This window comes from Acomys minous (assembly GCF_964271855.1).
Source record: "Acomys minous genome assembly, chromosome: 2".
NCBI lineage: Eukaryota > Metazoa > Chordata > Mammalia > Rodentia > Muridae > Acomys > Acomys minous.
This window is the reverse complement of record NC_140484.1, coordinates 110275495-110295961: the sequence shown is the minus strand read 5'-3', so window position 1 is coordinate 110295961 and position 20467 is coordinate 110275495. Positions and strand designations below refer to the sequence as shown.

The 20467-nt window shown below is 47.0% G+C and overlaps 2 protein-coding genes across 6 annotated transcripts in view; one reads left to right on the top strand and one right to left on the bottom strand.

The window, feature by feature from the left end:
- The window catches only part of LOC311582825 (uncharacterized protein), a 56631-nt gene extending 50035 nt beyond the window's left edge, over window positions 1-6596 (bottom strand). For 2 of the 3 annotated variants that reach the window (XM_084756125.1, XM_084756126.1), the window contains exon 1: window positions 3643-4246. In XM_084756125.1, the coding sequence (XP_084612251.1) occupies window positions 3643-3924 (282 nt within the window). In that variant the 5' untranslated portion in view covers window positions 3925-4246. Of the gene's footprint in view, window positions 1-3642; window positions 4247-4266 lie in introns of those variants that run through there. The other variant, XM_084756124.1, reaches the window with a different exon arrangement.
- SLCO3A1 (solute carrier organic anion transporter family member 3A1) overlaps window positions 1962-20467 on the top strand; it is a 290789-nt gene continuing 272283 nt past the window's right edge. For 2 of the 3 annotated variants that reach the window (XM_084756104.1, XM_084756102.1), the window contains exon 1: window positions 1962-3645. In XM_084756104.1, the coding sequence (XP_084612230.1) occupies window positions 3466-3645 (180 nt within the window). In that variant the 5' untranslated portion in view covers window positions 1962-3465. The remainder of the gene's footprint in view (window positions 3646-20467) is intronic. The other variant, XM_084756103.1, reaches the window with a different exon arrangement.

Genomic DNA, 20467 nt, shown 5'->3' with positions numbered 1-20467 from the left:
TTTCCAGTTTCTCCACGGCAATATCAGGGCCCTCTTGCTGAGGAGATGCCCTGTGGGCAACAGTCTGTTAGTCTTGCACTCCAAGTCACTATGGGATGTCTGTTTCTAAAGCTGGTCGGAGGGAGTAATGCTGGTGTCAGGCGGGCTTAGCCCCCTAGTCAGCTTCTTGCTGCCTCTTTTCTCTTCTCTGTAGGTGCTACTACCAATCCCTGCTGGAACATAGAGGTTCCACGTCTGGCAACTGCACTGAATGCCACAAACCCACTTGTTGCTCTATCTTAGGAGTGAAAGGCTCAGTGGACCCAGACCTCCTTGTATGTGGGGTGGAGAAGGTACCAGCCGTCAAGATAAGACTTCATAAGCTTTTGGGAGCTGTGCAGACCCAGTGGTGGCTAGTTTTCTGCCTCTTCCTTTGTGTGTCAGGGATGGCAAAATGGAAGCACTAGTTGCTCACAAACCTATCCCATCACCCCACAGCTATAGTTTTGATCAAGACTGGTAAAGGGGTGGGGGGGGTACTGAACTAAGTACTCCAATTCCTTCTTTCACACTGTCTAAGCCTGCAGGTGACTTGACGGATGCTTAAGTCTTCTAGGGCATCATGGTATTCACAGCCAGTTACTGATAATTATAGGCAGAGTCCGCGGTCTTCATCTAAAACTCTAGCTCTGTCAGTATTTGTGCTTCTTTTATTTAAAGATATTTCATATTATAAATCTAAAGTTAAGTTGCCCTCAGTCTACAGAAAGCAATGTGGTTTAGAGAAGACAGCCTCGTTTGGATTCAAGTCCTGTCCTTTCTCAGCTGTGTGACACTGAGCTATCTACCACATCTTGCTGAATCTCTGCCTCTAAGGGGAATGATGTGAACCCCACCTTCCTGATGAGACTGTAGGATGTGACAACAGACACCTTGTTGGCTCTGCCAACCTTTACCCAGTAAGCAAGTAGTGCTGGCCAATTTAGTTCCCCTTCTTAGATCCCAGTTTCTTTCACTAAATGTGCTAATAGCCACATCTAGTTCAGAGGGTCACTGAGGGTTATAGCAAAATGTAGCTCTGTTCTGAGATCTTGGTGCACTCCAAATGACATTTCAACTTGCAGCCTTGCAACTCCTTTCAGAGGGAGGGAAGTTCCCCCAAGCCCCATTCCACACATCAAGGGGCTTTGTTAATGAGGAGGGATTCTGTCAGGCCAGAGTCGTGAGGCTGAACAAGGTAAAGAAGCTGAAGATCCTGAAGAAGGCCGGCAATGCATACCCAGAGGAGGTAGAGGAAAGGCAGACAGGCAGTAAGGACGTCAGCCATGATGTAATAGGCCCAGACAAGAGCCTGGAGACAAGTGTGGCCCTTCCCTTTGACTATCAGATTATTGAGTTAATAGTCCTGAAAGAATTGGAATTTCCCTACCAATCTCATGCTGGGGGAAGAACAAAGTGCCAATCACAGGAGCAACTTGTCTACCAGGAAAGTAGTTCACACAACTCTGGCAGCCTGTCAGACCACCTCATAGGAGACTGGAGCTCAGACCATGCTGGGTTAATGACGGGCAGGATTACACCCTAACCAGGACTACTGAGTGATGTCTATGTTTTTGTATTCTAAAGTAAAGCTCAGGCAGAACACAGAAGATGCAGTTGGGGTAGGGGGAGACCACTGGACTAATTATTTGTTCCTCTTCCCAATGTAACCACATCCAATAATCTTGATTCTCTGCTTTTGATGGTTACTTTTTCCTTTAATTGGCAAGTTGAGGACAGGTGGCTGAGCCTACCTTCTTAGAGCTGCTAGGGCCCAGACTTTGACCCTAAATCCCACTGGTGGAGAACAGTGTAGCTCGGGATGCCAGGGAGTAATTTAGGCAGAAGGTACCCCAGACAAGGGGAGGCGCATTGAAAACCACACCAAGACTAGGTGAGGTCATGTCTGGAAGACAGATGGATGAAGCAATTTATATTTAAATGGTAAGGCAAACAACACACCCCCACTGTGCCACCATTTATCCTTACTCAATTTCTCTGGAAGAAAGTAGAAATTATGGCAGTGCTAATTGCTATGTCCTTTTGAATGTGAGCCTTGGCATTGGGATATAGGCCCTCAGGAAAGTGAGTCTCTTTTTTGGTATGATTAGTAAGAAAAAGTTCTCCAAATGGGTTTGGCCTCTCGGTTGCTAAAGTGGAAAAGGCTAGGTATTTTCTGTTCCTGTCCATTTTCCCCTTTGCTTTCAAATGCTGTTGCTGGAACCGGTAGATACCATCAGAAGTGTCTTGCGGACCAAAGTCCTAGGGAATACTGCGGGCGAGGACTGATGACATTTTGGCACAGCTGCACGCAGACCTTCAGGCTAGGGCCAGGGAGGGCCCATAGTCAGGAGAGGGGTGGGGAAGGGGCAAGCTTGTGGCTCTCCCTGAATTACAACAAGGCCCTCTGGTGGGATCCTTGTGACCTGCAGTCGCCTGTACTCCGTGGCTTGAGCCAGGTCGTCAGTCAGCGAAACTCCCTTAAGATCTAACTTCCCTTCTCAGAGCTTCGGTTTCTTTGCCCCAATTTTCGGGGAATGGGCGATTTAGATACATCCAGTAGCCACTGAGTGCAGGAGCAGAGACTGGCTGACCGAAGAAGCCCTTTGTAGCTCTGACCTCTGGCATCTTTCGGAGCCCCAGAGCTCAACAACTGTTCTTCCCAAATCAAGCCGAACCGTTGCCCGGAATTCTCTCTTTACCGAAACAGCTCCTCCTCTCCAGCCTTAGCAGTCGGGTACCTAAGCACCAGGTACCGGCACAAGAAAAAGGGTGCCTGGGCACTCCATTCTCTGCGCCCCATTGCTGGCCGCAGTACCACCCAGTTTCCGCCGTGGCGCCCAGGGCCCCACAGTGCCTCCTAGTGGCCGGGTAGCACCTTCCTCGCTCAGCTTCCCACCCCACCAGAAGTCCCCAATTGGGCAATTTCTCAGAGTAGCTAGACCCCCGCTGGCTTTGACCAGAGCCCCAAGCAGGTCTCCTCCTGCCTCCTAGGGACGCAACCGCAACGAGTAGCGGCGCAGCTCAGGGCTCAAGGCGGCGGTCAGGCCCCGGTCATGGTTTGGGGGTGCTAGGGGTGAAGGCAGGCGAGGCCGGCGGGCCAGAGAGAGCTGGTGAAGGCAGCTACCGGAGTCCGAGAGAGGCGAGGCGGCGGCAGCGGCGGGCGGTGCGAGAAGTCCCTGTGATTGGCACAGCCCGAGCCTGAGGAGGCGGCGAGGGGAGGGCGGAGGGAGGAGGAGGAGAAGGAGGAGGAGGAAGGGGGCGAGCGCGGCGGCGGCGAGGAGTGGAGCCTTCAACCTCTCTAGCCGCGGCAGGACGGGGGCGGCCGCCGCGGGCCCGGGGCGGGGACAGCACGCAGCCTCGCGGCGCGCACCCCCGCCCGGCAACGGCCACGACACCCAGGGCAAGCGGGAAAGCGGCGGCGGCAGCGGCGGCGGCGGGGGAAGGATGCAGGGGAAGAAGCCGGGCGGCTCGTCGGGCGGCGGCCGGAGCGGCGAGCTGCAGGGGGACGAGGCGCAGAGGAACAAGAAGAAGAAAAAGAAGGTGTCCTGCTTCTCCAACATCAAGATCTTCCTGGTGTCTGAGTGCGCCTTGATGCTGGCGCAAGGCACGGTGGGCGCCTACCTGGTGAGTCCGGGTGCCAACTCTGCCGCGGACCCCCTTTCCAGCCGGCGCTTCGCCGGCTTGCCTCCTGGCACAGGGAGGGGGCCTCTTTGGCGCTGGGGGCAGGCGGGCATGACCTCCGCACGGCGCGGAGGTTGGCGACTGGCGCAGAGGCGGCCGCCGGGGGAGCTGCCGGCCCGAGCCCGGAGCGGGCGGGACCGTGAATGCCAGCAGCAGCTCGCGCGCAGGGCAGGGGCTGGGGAAGGGGGTGCCAGAGAGGAGATGCCGCGGGCAGGTGGGCATGGAACTGTTTCCTCTCTCCTCTTGAAAACGGAGCCATACGGCGAGTTCAGGGAACCTCCTCAGAGACTGGAAGGCATCACGGTTCAGGTGACCTGCACATGGGAGGAAAATCCAGTTAGCATCCTGCGTCCTCTACTCTCCGTTTCATCCGCGCGGAGAACGAATCATTATGCATCATTTTACCCCCCAGGCTCTTTCTCCATCCGCCAATTGCCGGGGAATTTAACTGCTTAGAGTAAAAAGCACCGGAGTTTGGCCCTGAGCAGAGCAGTGGCTACAGGGGGACTAGACCTACTCTAATCCCAATAGCCATCTTTCAGTGTTGGGATAAAGTTATAGTACCTGAGAGCAGCTGCGAGTTTGTGTAGTTATAGCTTGATTTCCCACCGTGGTCGCTCTCCCACACGGGGAGTGGATCACTGTGTACAACATGAATCTGTTTTACTTGCCTCCAGAAAGGGATTGTTGGTGCTCAAAAGGCCCGTGGACGCCTACCATACCCAAGAAATCCGCTTGTAATGACTCAGCACTGTCAAGTACCTACTTTTTTTGCTTTCTCCTGCGGTGCTCAGGTGGTCCGCACTTGAGTTTCAGACAGAGCACTTGCAGACCTGACCTGTCTAAACAGGAAAAGATGTCTGGAGAGTGGATAGTGTTAAATCATTACTTGGTTATTGACCTGAAACTGGAATCAAATGTCATAGATTTTTAAGTGTTAGTGAGCACGTTTGATGGAGATCGAACCGGACAAGATTTCAAAAGCGGGTGGATAACCACATCCAGAGAGAGAGAGCGAGCCATGTGTATCTTGATGCTATCATGAATCCCTCATTCCTGGCCCTGGGCTAAAGATAATGAGGGCCAGGCGCTGGGTACCCACTACCGTCAACAATTCCCCAAGGCTCCTTTAGGCTAAGGTGAAGTGAAGTGGTGCTTGGTTAAAGTTCATCCTGTGGTGACTTGCAGGGGCTGGGTCCCTTACAAAGTCAATTCTGTTCCTGGGGTGACAGAACTCTAGGGCATTTGAGGTACCAAATGGATTTTTCTTTCCCCTCCCCAGATGAACAGATTTTAAAGTCTCTACTTCTGTCCTGTGCATATGTGTTGTCACTGAACCCCGGGGCCAAAAGAACCTTTGGATACTCTGTTTTGTGGAACGTGTTCATTATGTCTAAAGTTATAATCCTAACCGGCAGAATTTGGAATTTGTTTGAGGAGGAGGAGGATGTTTGGAGGGGCAGCTTCTGTAGAAGAGCTTTGACTGTTAAAATATTTAGAAGGTACCTGTGTTCCTAGAGGCAGATGCACTTTAATCCTGATAGGTGTGGCTTTGTACCAGAGCACATGCAAACTAATTTATATCTAACCAGGTCTTCACGTAAAAGGAGGCAATTATTCTATCAACAGCTGGCTTTTGTTTAACAGTTTTTGTTTTTTTGTTTTTTTTGTTTTTTTGCCTCGAACCAGTTTCACTTAAGAGTACATTATTCACAAGTGGCAAAAACAGCAAGGCTATAATTTTCATCCCAGGAATGACGAATGCCCGAGATCAGGAGTTTTCACTTATAGTGCCTTAGGGGTTTTAGAAGGAAGTGAAGCTGAGCCTCAAGCAGATGAGTGGCCTTGTCCTTTTGGAAAGTTAAAAAGCAAGTGCTTCTGCTCGCCTTGAGGAACTTCCCTAGGCAGGGCTGGCCCTGGGGGATGAGGGGTTACCATGATTCTCAGGACAAGGACAGGACAGGTTCAGCTCACCTGCTGGTGGCATCTGGGCACTTCTGCCAGTCCCTGGTGGGACTTCTGATGGAAACCTGGTGGAGGCAGGTAGTGGGTAACAGGAGCTAACAGGTGCCTTGCATAAAACAGATGGAGGCCCAAGAAAGGACAGGCTTAGGAAATGGAGTTAATTTTGATGATTGGCAGTACTAGCATAAGGTTCTGAGGGCCTGCCTCTGCCCAGCTGCCCTCGAGGTTCCTTCACTATAATCACCTCAGCTGAAGAATTGCTGGCTTACCAGGACTGGCCCAGTCAGCTTGCTTCCAGGCCTTGATCTTAAGAGGCTTCTCTTCCGCTGTCATTTGCCAGGTGGGAAAAAGGTTTGTTTTTCTTTCAGTCACAGGAGCCTTCTCTGTGGATATTTGGGAGGAATCACTTGTTACAGGGGAGTTTGAGGGAAAGGGGGATGTCTTTCTTTTAAAATGTCTTTGTGTCTGTCCTAGGCAACCTGTAGATGAATGCAGGTGCCCCACGTGTGTGCATAGGGCTCTTTCCAATGAGGATCAGCATGCTCTTCTGAAAAAGTATTTTCAGATAGCGGATGAAGGGCTTGCTATGGGGCAGCGCTAACAATGCCTCCTTTCTCAGCAAAGAAGATGGCTGCAAATTTGATGCCAATGGCATTATTTCCTACTTGATTTCAAAAGCCCATGCAGCTACCTTGTTGTTGTTTTGGTTTTGGTGTTGTTGTGTTGTTTTGTTTTGTTTTAGCTTCCTTGGGTACCTTTTTGTTTTTAAGTATTGGTAAGTGTCATTTCATTTTTTTTTTCTTTCATTCCGAAAAGACAAGAGTTCTTGTTGTCCTTAGTGTGTCCTCAGCGACATTGGTGTATGTTTCCCCGACTGCGGAGGTGAGGCAGGAAGTGGCTTGTGATTTGAGAAGGTGCCCTGAAAAGATAGACTCCTCTGTGTGTTCCCTGGGTGTGGGTGTGGGGGTTACAGGGGGTAAGAGGAGGGGGATGGAGGGGAGAGGGAAGAGGGAGATAGGAAAGAGGAAAGGGATGGAGAGAGAACAAAAGGGAGGGAGGGAGGGAGGGGGGGAGATTGAGATTCTTTTTTTTTTTTTTTTTTTTACAGAATCTGCTGGGGAGTAGACTCACATAACAAGGCATGCTAGTCTGAGGGTCTGCAACTTTTTGTTTGGGTCTTGAGGCCTTCCAGGAAGTGAAGAAGGACCTGGACCCTGACTAGATCTTGGTAGGACACTGTAGATAAGGTACCAATCTAGGTACCAGCATGCATAGCCAGGACTCTCAAGTCAGCTTGGTTGGCCTTGAGAAGGAGGAGGAAGAGGAGGTGGATTTTGCCTAAGAAGAGGTCCAGTGAATTTATTGGCCGCTGTGCTTCCTACTGTCCCACCAAGATAAGGCCGTGTATACTTCTTGTACTGGGGAGTGTTTCCTTTCAGTGGCTCCAGTCACTTATTGCCATATTTGCAGGGACATTAACTGCCGTGGAAATCTTGGATTGTTGAAAAGGGCGTCCGTCTATCCAGGCATGTGGGAATTTGTGTAGACTTTATCCGTGCGTTGTGGAGGAGGCTTACTGAGATGTGGCAAGCCTTTCCCGGAAGGAAGGTAAGCCTGAAGAGACAGGTTTATGTGTGTGCTATCGAATTACTGAGGACTTGAGGAGATAAGGATGTGTACAGGAAATTAAAACTGCTGACACCTTAGGCAATTTGCAAATGAAACACAGGACAGATGCTTTTGAATTTCCTTGCAATGCAAATGGAATAAAGGCCAGTTGTGGTCTCAGAAGTCTGGAGTCGGGTCTTCAGGTGACCCCTGTGAACCTGCGACGGGCATCCACTTATATAGTTATGCGGAAGTATGTTTGAAGTTGTGGTTCCAGGGTAACGTCATCGATGGCTGAGTGTGGCTAATGAGGTGCTGTCTCTCTGCTTTATAGTCACTTGTTTTTAGGCCAGAGAACATTCAGTAGGTTTACAATTAGTGAGTAAGGTGAAGCTGCCACGCTTGAGGTTTTTGTTGTTGTTGTTGTTGTTGTTGTTTTGTTTTTCCCTCTAAAGAAGCCTCATCTTGAAGATAGGTTCTTGCATTAGCTAGCCTAGAAGCTGATGGCTGAAAAAACATTTTTGAAGTCTCTGTCAAATTAGTATGATGACTAAGGTAACTGTATTTTACTTAATCAAAGTATTTTATGCACTTATGGTTACTCATAATGACAAATTCTCTGCTATTTGCATAATTACTATTAGCCCCAGTTAGTAAAAAAAAAAATTACTCTGAATTTTTTCTCCCTTATAGCTTGGTTTAAAATATTTAACTAATATTCCTTACAGGAAAAAAATGTATTTCTGAAAGTTTTCTTCTACCACGTTTATGGGCATACCTTTGTTTTTGGGGGTGTACATATGGAGGGGTGCTTGTGTTTTAACAGTAGGAGAATCTAAGTGGATTCCTTGTACAGTGAGCGAGAGTTTTTTTTTCTGAGTTTTGTTAACTCCCCCGGCTCCTGTCCCTGTTCACTTTCAGTACATTATAAAAACGGTCCAGAGGTCTGGCTATGTGGTACTACCTTGCTGGTGGGTATTTGGCCACTGTGGCTCCTCCTGCCTGCTGCTGGATGGATATATTCCCAGGTCAGACTGCATGAGGTTCCTCCTGCACCGTTGGTCAGTGAACCTCTGGGCAGACAGAGTTCCTGCAGGAAGCTCTCTGGATTTTGTCTGTGCGGGTAGACTTTGAGCCTCTACTTGAATCAAGGTCTTGTTCACCTAATAGTGTGGCCAGGGTATGTGTAAGTGTACTGCTACAATAACAAGGAAGACAGAGTCTCATTTGATGCGGGAGGAAAGTGTAGTTTCTTCCTTGCCACCTATCTCTAGTGTGTCTCCCAGAGTCACAAACACATTTAAAGTGGACAGATTTCACAGACTGTATCAGTTAATTGTCACACTCCTATGAAGAGTGTGGTATTAACCTTCACTTTGCTCCATCTTTGCATAGGCACTCATGTTCTATGCATGGCTGCATGCTTTATAGTATTTGCATACATATATGGGGTACTTCTGAATGTCATACACTTCCTTTTCTTGAGAGAAATATTGTAACGGTGAATTTTTTTTTTGTACGTTTCTTTTTTCCTATAGTGCTGGAGATTGAACCCAGGACCTTGTACGTGCTAGGCGAGTGCTCTGTCATTGAGCTATACTCCCAAATCCCTAATGATAATTTTGACTGTATATCTTCAAATGGATTTAGACTCTAGGTTCTCCGGAGACAACTTGCCTGTATTTTATTGCCTCTCAGAAATGCTGTTGGCAGTTTGTGCCCCAGCAAGATAGCCTTGCTTCCTGCCCTTGTTTGTTTTGTTTTGTTTTGTTTTTCTTTCTACTTCTTTCTCTGCAGAAGGGTTATTATTGACCTTGATTCATAGATATGTGAATTTGATGTTCTTCAAAGGCACATGCACTCCAGGCGGCCTGCATGTTCATGTATTAGCATGGGAGACATTGCTTGTCAGTGACTAAAACTCCTGGCTCGGGGGTGTGTCTGACAGTGGAGAGTCACTGGATGACGGTTATTGGAACACCTGGTATTCGTTCCTGTGTCCTGTCCCTTTCCATTTCTCTGACCTTTGGGCTGCTGACTCTTGCTTGCTTGCTTTTTTTATCCTTTTAAAATGAGGATAATTAGCTAGGCTCAGTGGCACACACCTGTAATCCGAGCACTCAGGGAGGCAAAGGCAGGTGAATCTCTGTGAGTTTGAGGCCAGCCTGGTCTACAGAGTGGTCTAGGACAGCGAGGGCTACACCGAGAAACCGTGTCTTGACTCCCTCCCCCCCCCACCATGAGGATAATTGTGATCCCTGTGATACTGTGAGGATTCACTGCTGCAGGTCTGCAAAGCTCTTTGAACTATATCCGATACCTTGTAAGTACCCAGGACAGCCTTGCTAGTATTACTGACAGGGCTGAACATATTTCCTCCAGAAGTAATACGTAGCCCCAACCACTGAATTGAAGTTATTTCAGGCAGGCTCTAGCTATGGTCTAGTGAGATGCAGTCATAGAAAGTTTATACTTCTGAATAAACACTTGTGTATGGTGAAAAAATGGCTTTGGAAGTGTGAAGTAAGTTAAACCCTGATTGCTATTTCTTTTATTTATTTGTGTATTGCAGCAATTTATTTTATATTAAAGATTCTAAAAATGAGTCCTTTTCTCACCCCCTTCCCTTCTCTCTCTCTCTCTCTCTCTCTCTCTCTCTCTCTCTCTCTCTCTCTCTCTCTCTGTGTGTGTGTGTGTGTGTGTGTGTGTGTGTGTGTGTGTGTAGAGGAACCACAGCAGTGGTCATTAATGTATGTCGTCTTATAGGCCCTGGTACTTCAGGTAAAAAGAGCCGGTTGATGATTGGGAGAGACAGGTGTGCCTACGGTCGTACACTGGGGAGGGACTTTCTGTCACACCGGTTGAAGTACCAACAAGTGCCTTTGAGGCACCTGAGGATTTGCGATCTTGTGTATGGCCTCATTTCCTGTTTCTAAAGTTGCCTATGTTAGCCCCTATAGCTTGTTCTACCTCTGTGGTTATAAGGGTGAGTGGCCACTTCAGGGATCTTGAGATGTCAGGAGGGAAATAGCCAAGGAACATAGGCCCAGGACATACGCTGGGTGTGGAAGCTCAGCTGGGATGCCCACAGGGCTCAAGGATGCACTGCTCCCCTGCTTGATCTTGCTTCTTGTGGCAGCAGCTGGGCTCTCTAGGTGCATTTGTGCACACATATCTGGCCATAGCCTTGGATCTCTTAGAAGCCGAGGGAAGGAGCTATTGATACGGTCTTGTTTCCATCCAGTGTGTTCATTCTCCCTGCTCCCAGCTGCTGGGGCTTGCCCGCTGCCCAGCTTCTCCCCACTGCCCTTCCATGTACACCCTGTACAGCAGCCTTCTGCCCCTAGGCTTGCTGAGCCTAGCCTTGGGAAGCAAATGGGTTCTGGTTGGTGATTTGGGTTATAGTGTATTTACCAGGTAAAGGTTTCAATCCCCATTTGGATGCCCTGGGGTTTCCCAAAGGCTCACGAGTACCCAGAGGATCATAGGGCCCCCAAAGCTTGCTGACCCTGTGGTTGACCCTATTAAATGCACTGGATCCTCTGTGGCTATGACCTGCAGTGAGCCAGTCTGGGGAGCCTTCTTCTGGGCTTTCCAGTGACTACATGGGTAAGGGAAACATTCCCTTGGTTATGAATCTCCACATCCAATGAAGCCCAGGTTCACCCAGTTCTTTGTGGCTTTAAGTCTAGTTTTTCTGTGGATGGGAAGCCCTCCTGTCTGAGGACCTAGTTGGTCACTTCCTTTAGTCACAAATGGTGGTAACATACCAAGTTTTTCCAGTCATGACACATTTCTCTCCAGACTTTTGAATAGCAGTTTCACTGTTTAAAGTATAATAGTTGACTATTAGAATTTCCCTGGGTAACACATTGAAACTATTTTAAAGCAAAAGGCAGCATGGTCTATAACGTGCCCTACTTTTGATGGGAGAGGGTAATGTGCTAGCCTACCCTTCTTTTTGCTTCCTGTTGCCTCCATAAATAGCTGCTCGTTACTCTTTGGCACTCTGTTCTCCAGGCATGTGACAAGCAAGGCAATATTCGATTCACCTGGTAACGCATCAGAGAGAACACTGACTACATTGATTCTTTTTTTTTCTTTTACTTAAATCGTTACCATGAGCTCTTTGGAAAACCCTTGGGAGCAGGCTATGGCTGTAAACACATTTGAATAGGCAGCAGTGAGTCTGTCACATCATTTAGGACATGGCAGAAGGGCCAAGTAGTAGAGCCCAGCCTAAACACTTAGCTTGTCCTACTAGTGATATGTCTGTTCATTCACCTCTCTCTCCACACTCCCTAGGAGCACTTTACAGTGTGGGGGCCGATTGTAGTTCCTCTGGCAAGTTGCCTTTCAGACAGCTTCGTGTCCTAGATGATGATCTTGGCTGGCCACGGAGCCCTTGGGAGCCTTCCTTGATAGCTTCTGTATTAATTACTTTTTTTGTTACTGAGACAGAATATATATATAGTATGTGGGAGAAAAACTTGCAAAGAGAGAAGACTGATTTTGTCCCTTTTTCTAAAAGGTTCAGTTCTTGGTCACTTAACACAGTGCATTTGTGTGGCACATCAAGGGAGTGGGCATGTATGGAAACAGAAAGCGAGGGAGGGGCTGAGGACCGGGTACAGTCTTTAAAGGCACCTTACTGGCCGACTTATCCAACTAGGCTCCACTTCCTAAAGTTTGTGTCACCTTCTAGAATAGCTCCCACACGTTTAACACCTGAGGCTAACACAGTGGTCGTGACTCCTTTGGGCTTGAACAACAACCCTTCTACAGGGGTCAGCTAAGGCCATCTGCATATCAGATACTTATATTATTAGGATTCACAACAGTAGCAGGGTCATAACTATGAAGTAGCATTTAAAATCATTTTATGGATGGAGGTCACCACAATATGAGGAATCATTAAAGGGGCGCAGTGTTAGGAAGGTTAAGAACCACTGGCCTAAGGAGAGACTTCGTTTCTCAGCCACAACGCCCTTGAAGCCTATGTAGTTTCCTTCCACAGACACCGAAGCTTCTGATTTCTCAGTTAGGAGAAATGAGCGGGGTCCCAACAGGTATTCAGCAAACAGTTCTTGGGGGTGCAGCCTAGAAGAGAAATGTGGCAGACCGCTTCTAAAGTCACTGCCCAGATGTCCAAGAAACCCATCAAAAGAGGGACATGATTCTTTTTACCTCTGCCCTTGCCCCAGCACCTGCAGGCTTGGTGTAGGAGAGGAGAACACTGTCACGTGGTGTTTTTCAATTAAAGACTATTGTAAATTATTCATAGGGAATGGCTATTGTCTTTTTCCCTCCTTTGGAAAAGGCTTATGTAAAACAGACATGCTCTTTCTCTAATTGTTGGATTTGCTCTCCCATCTTCTGCTGATGAGAATGAGAAATTACCACCTTGGATAAAAGCAAGTTGGCAAACTGCCCTGGGCTGATTACATAAGCTTTTGAAATACTGTACCTGAAATTGTGTGTTTACTCTGCTAAGAATTCCCTTAATGAAGATGAAAATTTCTACACAGCTGGACCCATATGTTTTTTTTTTCTTATGTAAGATTCAATTATTGTGACCCAACCTGTAAAATCAAGAATGATGCTGTTTAAATAGGCACTCGGTTAGCTTTTTTGGGTCAGTGTTGTTTGAAGTAGATCCACAGAGCCATCTATAGCAATCTCCCAGCATCCACGCAGGCCACGGCTTCAACAGGAACTGCCCTGCCCTTCAGGAGTATACAAGGGTTACCCTGGGCCTGTGCTTACTTTGCCTCTCCTCCTGGAAGACCATCTTTAAAGACTACATTGAAGGTACAGTGGTCATCTGCATGTAACTGTACAACACTGGTTGTGTGACAGACATCATCCTTGGCCTATGTCATTCCTCAAGTCCTGGGACTTTATTGTGTCTTGTGGGATAAGGTTCATGATTTGCATGTGTTGCAGTGTGTCACCCACACCTCTTCTCCCGTCTCACGTAGTCCAGGATGGCTTTGAACTTACTATGTAGTTGAGGATGATCTTCCTATCTCTACCTCCTAAGTGCTAGGATCACAAAATGCACTACCCTGCCTGTTTTATGCAGTGCTGGGCGATAGAACCCAGAACCTTGTGCATGCTAGCTAAATAATTAGCCAACCTAGCCATATCCACCAACCTTAGCCATCCTCCCCTTGAAGCTATGCATGTGTAAGGTCCACAGCATACCCCACACTGAACTGAGTCAAGCAAGGTACCTCTTGAAATACAGGCTAAGGTGGGATTTTTGGTGTTTTTTTTTTTTTTTTTTTGACAAGATGAGAACTGGGAAGAAATGACTTCAGTGGGACTAGGTGTCTTGAAATAGATGTAGAAGAGCTTTAAACAAGACATTCCTGTACTTATGAAAAAATTAGGGCATGGATCCTGATTTATTTTATATATAATCAGATTTATTTTATACACACACACACACACACACACACACACACACACACACACACACACATACATATATCCTTCCCGGTGCTGATAAATACTTTTATAGGTAAGGACAGAAATAGTTGCATAGGTGAGTGAGCTTAACATGCCAACAACACACTTTCTCAGCCAGCCAAAGAAAGGCTATCTTTTAGAAACCGAAAACATAAATTAACACCTTCCCTTTACCTTTGCCAAGCCGTGGAGATTTATATAAATAGATCAGAAAGTTGGTGAGCAGCTCTGCGGCTCTGCAGCTGGCAGACGACAGTGCAGGTGGAGAGACTAACCTCGCACCCCCAGCCCAGAGTGGTGCATAGAGCCTGCAGCGGTCAGGTCAAGTCCAAATGCGGCTGCTTCATAGGCGGAATATGGATCGTTCTCTCTGCATCTTGCCTCTGGGCCCCAGGCTTGCGTGAGCCTGTCACTCAAAAGGTCTGTTCATAGGCCTTCTGAAATATCGCTGGCTCTCTGTACCTGGGGTTTCTTACTCATTGATTCAACCAATCCTAGGGCAAAACCAGACAAGAGCTCACATTGGAATGGAACATAAACAAACTCAGTCTCACTCTTGTCCCCAGGCAATATAGTGTGGCCACTATTTACATCGATTCACATTTAATTATTAATCTGAAGAACACAAGGAGATGAACATAGGTCATATTAAAGTATTATTCGTTTTATTTTATTCTTTTTTTTTTTTTTTGAGGTAGTAAGTATTAAACCCAGACAGATGCACGTTCACCTGCATTTTCACAAAATTCGTTTAGGAGCTGGAGAGATAGCTCAGCTGCTAAGAGTACTGGCTGAGCTTCCAGAGGACAATTTTCAGTACCCACAAAGGCTCACCACCATCTGTAACTCCAGTCCCAGGAGATCTGATGCCCTCTCCTGGTCTCCAAGGGCTCTGGCCATGCACATGGTACACAGACATGCATATATGCAGGTAAAACACTCATACGCATAAAATTATTATTTTTGTAATTAAGTATAGGATCTTAAGTATAGGCTTTCAGTCCAGGCTGACCTCGACCTCTCTGTGTAGCCACGATGACCTTGAACTTCTGACCCCTCCTGCTTTCACTCCTCACGTTCTAGGACTTTGGCATGTGCCAACAGGCTTGACTTTTTAAACAGTGCTGTGCGATGATTCCAGAGCTTTGTCCAGGCTAGGCGAGCACCGTGCTGCCTGAGCTACACTCCCCAGAGCCTGTAGGACTTTTTAATAGAGGGGTTTTGAACACATGTTCTGAGCATCTGCTCCTTGAGGTTGTAGGAGGACCCCATGTTACAGTAGTGTTTGCACTTGTTGCTTTCATGTCAGACAAAATTAGAGCAGTGCATTAACGCCTCTCCAAATGTGCAGCCTCGCTCGAAGAGCCTGCCTGTCAGCTGGCAGGTGTGAGCAGGTAGCCCGGAAGCAGAGGCAGTGGAAAGATCTTTTAAAATTAATGATCCTAAGTACGTCTAAAACTAAAACACGGTTTGGGCGCCTTTGATGTTGAGATCTAAAGTGCCTCAAGTTGTCAGACTTCTGAGTGCTGACGTGACGCTGTGAATGGAACACCCCACAGTCCATCTCACGTGTGACAGGTGGCCAAAATGTGGCTGCAGTAAAATAGTGTATAAAATGACCTGCAGACTGAGTGCATGAGGAATACATAGATTAACATAAATGAATCACATGTTTAGACTTGGCTCTCATTCCCAAGCTAGCTCACTGTGTGTGTGTGTAAATATTTCAAAAAAATTTTTTTTAAATCCCAGAAGTGTGAAATATTTGTGTTCCAAGCATTTTGTAAAAACTCTGCTGAACCTGTACGGGTTTGGTGAAACCTGAAACAAACAAACAAAACACAAACAAGCAAAATCCACACAATTCTCCCACATTTTCAAAAATCTTTCTCCTTACACTTTGTACTTTTAGAGAAAAATAAGCTTCACACTCTCTGGTGGCTATCAGACCTTAGTCTAGGGAGCAGATGAAAATTATGCATCCATATGTACCTCTTCCTTTGGGGAGGACGTTCATTATAAAAAGTGCTAGAGGAAGACAACGGTTCAAACTATCTCAAGGTCCCTTGGTGCCTAAGGCTAGCAGAATCAGGAGTGCCAAGGACATTTTTTGATTGCAGGTGAGGGGGCCCGAGCGTCTTGCGTTCAGGTCCGTTGCCTTTGTGGCTGTTTTCTGATTGTGCCAAGTGAACTGAGCCGTGCTGTTCACAGGTGCTCAGCTCAGCCCGTTACCTCTCGGCTGTTTATTCATGTGCACTCTTCACTGGCCCTGACACTATTGGTGCTACACTTCTGCCAGCCCTGGAAGGATGTCACAGACACAGGGTTAGGCCCGCTGGCATGGGGACTTGGTCACTCCAGCCAGGCTGGTGCGATGGGTGGAATTTTTTTTTTATCAACTTTTCAGCACCACCTTCTCTCTACCCGCCATCTTTCTTGGGGGACCATACAGCGGAGCTCTTCACCTGCGACGTACAGGTCGTCCATCCATCACCCACATCTGCAGGCCAGTTCTCTTGCACGTTATTTTGATGATCAGGACTGAGGCCAGGGCCTTCAGGCTTTATTCAAATCCTTGTTCCTGTAGAAGTCATAGGATGGCACTGTTGCTCTCAAATATTTTTGGTGTCTCAGATGTAAGACAGAAATGGCGTTATATTTTTATATTTACTGTGGAACAATATGACTATAACTATATATAATGTGTAGTATTTATGTACACGTATACATGCAAATACATTTCTGTAGTAAAGAGAAAGTGATTTGCAGCCTCCTCTGGTGGTGTGAGTGGGAGGGTGCACACTTCCTATATGTGTTTCTCTGAGCACTACTGAAGGAAGAGACTGAGTATCTTAACTTCCTAGGCATATTCAAATAAATTATCATAAACCCAGCGGCAAAGAAGGACAGATTTATTTATTTTTCTCAGGCCTGGCGGATGCAAATTTGAAGCCAACAGCTCACACTCTCTCTGCTGCTCTGGGTGCCCTTCCCTGTGTCTGCCCAGCTTCTAGTGGTGACCCTTTAACCCCTGGCACTCCTCAGCTTGCAGCTGTGTCACACTCGTCTCTTCCTGTCATCACATGGCATTTTCCCCATGTCTCTCTTCTTGTAAGGACACAGGTCAGATTGGGCTAGGGTGTGCCCCAATGACCTCATTTTCCCTTGTTTACATCTGCAAAGAGCTTGCTTCTAAACACACTCACATCTACAGACACTGAAGGCTGGCGTGTGACCATCTCTTTGGGGGAGGGAGGCAGGGAAGAAGAGGAGCACAGGACTGTCCATGAGACTGAGGGACAAAGACTTTCAGTCCCCTAAGGCAGTGTCTCTTATCCTGTGAGTCCTGACACCCTGAGTGTAAAATGACCCTTTCATGGGAATTACCTAAGACCATGGGAAAACATACAGATTTACATTATGATTCACAGCAGTCACAAAAATACAGTTATGAAGTGACAACGAAAATAATTTTATGGTTGGGAGTCACTACAACAGAGGAGTTGTGTTAAAGGGTGGCAGGCAGCGTTGGGAAGACGGAGAGCCACTGTCTTGAGTGCTTTGGGCTCAGTTAAGAGCATTGTGAGATAAATGTTTAGGCATTCCATTGCAAAGAATAGCCAAGCAGGTGTCATATTAGGACCAGATATCTGCTTTCTATTTGTTTGGCTTGTGTGTGTGTGTGTGGGGGGGTGCTTTTCTTTTTGTTTATTTTTTTTAAGACAGGGTTTTCCTGTATAACCTTGGCTGTCCTGGGCTTGCTTTGTAGATCTCAAACTCACAGAGATCTCTCTGCCTCTGCCTCTGCCTCTGCCTCTGCCTCTGCCTCCCAAAGTGTTGGGATTTCAGGCACGCAACACCCTTCTGGTTCCATCTCTCTCCATGCTTTTGGTGGTGGGATGGACGTGGTAAGATTCTCATAATTTCTTAGCATAAGATCCTTCTAAAAATGATGTTTGCTTGGTCTCTGCCAAACTCATTAATTTTGTCCACTTTCTTAGGTGATGCAAGCTATATACAGTGGGTAGGGTGTGGCCCTTATGGAGTTTATACCTCCTGACAGGTATAAGATGTTCATTAATGAGTCATTCATTACAATGGCTTCAATCCTGGACCCAGGCAGGGGCTGTACCTTGCATCTTGTCTGGCTTTTCTACAGTCCAGTGTGGATGCCAGAAGCAAAGTCTTAGGCTGGAAGTGGCGGGTGTTGGAGATGAGTCTGTTTGGGTAGGGATGGTGTTCATAGTTGGAGATGTAAAGCCGTCGGATCTTCTCATCCTTGGTCAGGTGGAGTTAGCAGAGGTGGGTGGAGACAGACCTCAGAAGCGGGTAGCAGTGGGACTCCTTGGGGGAAAGGGACAGGCTAGGAAACCAGTACCACAGCCACAGGCCTGCTACTCTACAGTCTCCACTCCAGTCAGCAGTGTGGGGGCTGCTGGCACCTGCCTTGGCAAACCTTCTGTCTTGCCTCCCGGCTTTGAAGTGGTAGGGAAGATGCTTCTGGAACCCAGCCTGCCAGCTGGTGGAGGAAAACCACATCCGGGCATGCTCAAACACTGGCAGGGAGACAGCTATGGCTTCTTAGCATGGTATGGCTGAAGGCACACTTTGGTTAAGAATAGAGGGAAAGCCCCCTTGTTGGCGTAGGCAGTCATTAGGATTAGGGCCTCTGTATTTCAGTTGTCCTGCAAACATGTTGCTCACCAGGGTGGGATGGCAAAGGAAGGAGAGAACTCTAGAGGCCTGTGTTTAGGTTTCTGGCCCCGAGGACACAGTGATCCCTCCGTACTGAAATCCTCTTTTGAATTATCTGCAAACAAGATTTCTGCAACATTAGAGATGCTCTTCATGCATGTTTGACTTTTTAATGCTTTTGTTTGGCCTCGGAGGTATCAGTTTCGGATAACTTTAAAGCCGGCAAGAGAATAAACTGTGTTTGGACACAGGAAATGCCTCCAAACAAAAAGTGGGTGTGTGCGGCTTAGAGTTTAAAAATTCCTCCGCAGTGCCCTCTGAAAGATCCTGGTGAAGAGCAGAGTGCTGGCCTTAGGATTGGGGAGAGAAGCTGGGTTCTGAACAGAGCCAATGGGAGCTGGGGACCTGGTAAAGGATTTCCTTAGCAGAATTTCCTTCTGGGCAAAACTGTGTCCTAATCTAGTTTGTTTATTTAGTAAGGCACTTTCAGTTTTTAGAGTTGCAGCTCGTATCCCTTCCACTAGAAGAGGTACAGTGGTATACTGTATCCTTGTTTGGTGCCACTTAGGTGCAGAGAACTCCATATGATATTCTTTAATTTTTTTTGAAATAATTAAGTTGTTCTTCTTACTTTTGTTATTCTCATAAAATAATCAAGACAGGTAGCCTACAGGAGGAGGAGGCTTTGGCTTGTGATTCAGATAACTAGAAAGTTCACACAGTATGGTCCCAGCATAAGGCAAGGGTCTCCCTGGTGACATTACAACATAGCAAAGAAGCAGAAAGACAGTGGCTGTGCGCAGAAGGGCCAGGCGCGTGGAACGACTTTATTATGCTTACCCTCAGGAGAACTAACATTCTTGTGGGAACCACCTTAATCCCTTCCAAGGATTGTGCCCTCCCATGACCTAATTACCTCCCATTTAGGCCTTACCATTTTTCAGTAGCATCTTGTCTGTGGGTGGCACCATTCCCCAGGCACACAGCATTCTAGACGGTGTAAATAGAAAAGAGTGAGCTGACCATCGGCATGCTTGTGTTCATTGCAGTCTTCTGCCTGTGGACGGAAGATGACCAGTTTCTTCAAGCTTCTCCCATTTCTCTGACGTGATGGACAGGCCTCGGACCATGAACTTTTAAAAATAATACTTCCCCCTTTATTTGTTTTTATCTTAATAGTTCGTTGCAGCAACAGGAAAAGAAGCTATGGCAGAAATACAGATGCTCATTGACCTACAGTGGGGTTATGGTGATGGACTCACTCATCTTAAGTTGAAAATGTCATAAGCCCAAAATGCACTTGACATCCCTCCATCCACTGATTACTATAGTTTAGGGCAGCCTACCTAAAATGAGCTCAGAACACCTGCCTATAGCAGGGCAGAACTGTTTGCCTCCCACACAGTGTATTCTGTACTATTCTAATGGACTGAATACTGTACCAAAGGTGGATTCTCCAGAGGGCAGTGTAGGAATACTTCTGTACTACCCCGGGGTCAAAGAAGTACAATTTAATCTCTTGTAAATTGGGAGTGCCGGTCCCATCTCTGAGTTCTTTCTATTACACATGGAAAAATGGCAGACAAGATATAACTTATAACATGTATGCTCTTAAAACACAAAGGAGTAGGATTGGGGAGAGAAGCTGGATTCTGAACAGAGCCAATGGGAACTGGGGACCTAGTAGAGGATTTCCTTAGCAGAATTTTCCTCTGGGCAAAACTGTGTCCTAATCTAGTTTGTTTATTTACTAAGGCACTTCCAGTTTTTAGAGTTGCAGCTCGTACCCCTTCCACTTGAAGAGGTGCAGTTGTATATTGTATCCTTGAAATTTAATAGAGAACTTCCTTCAGTGAAACTCAGACCATCATCTTTCATCATTGGGTGTTTCTGTAGAACTCCCCACTCTTTTAAGTATTTACCTGCAAACTATATAACTGAAAAAGTTTCTTGAATGTGGCATACAGCTGAATCCCAGCATAGCTGGGATGGTGGGTGCCTTCTCCTTTGGAACTTTATTTAC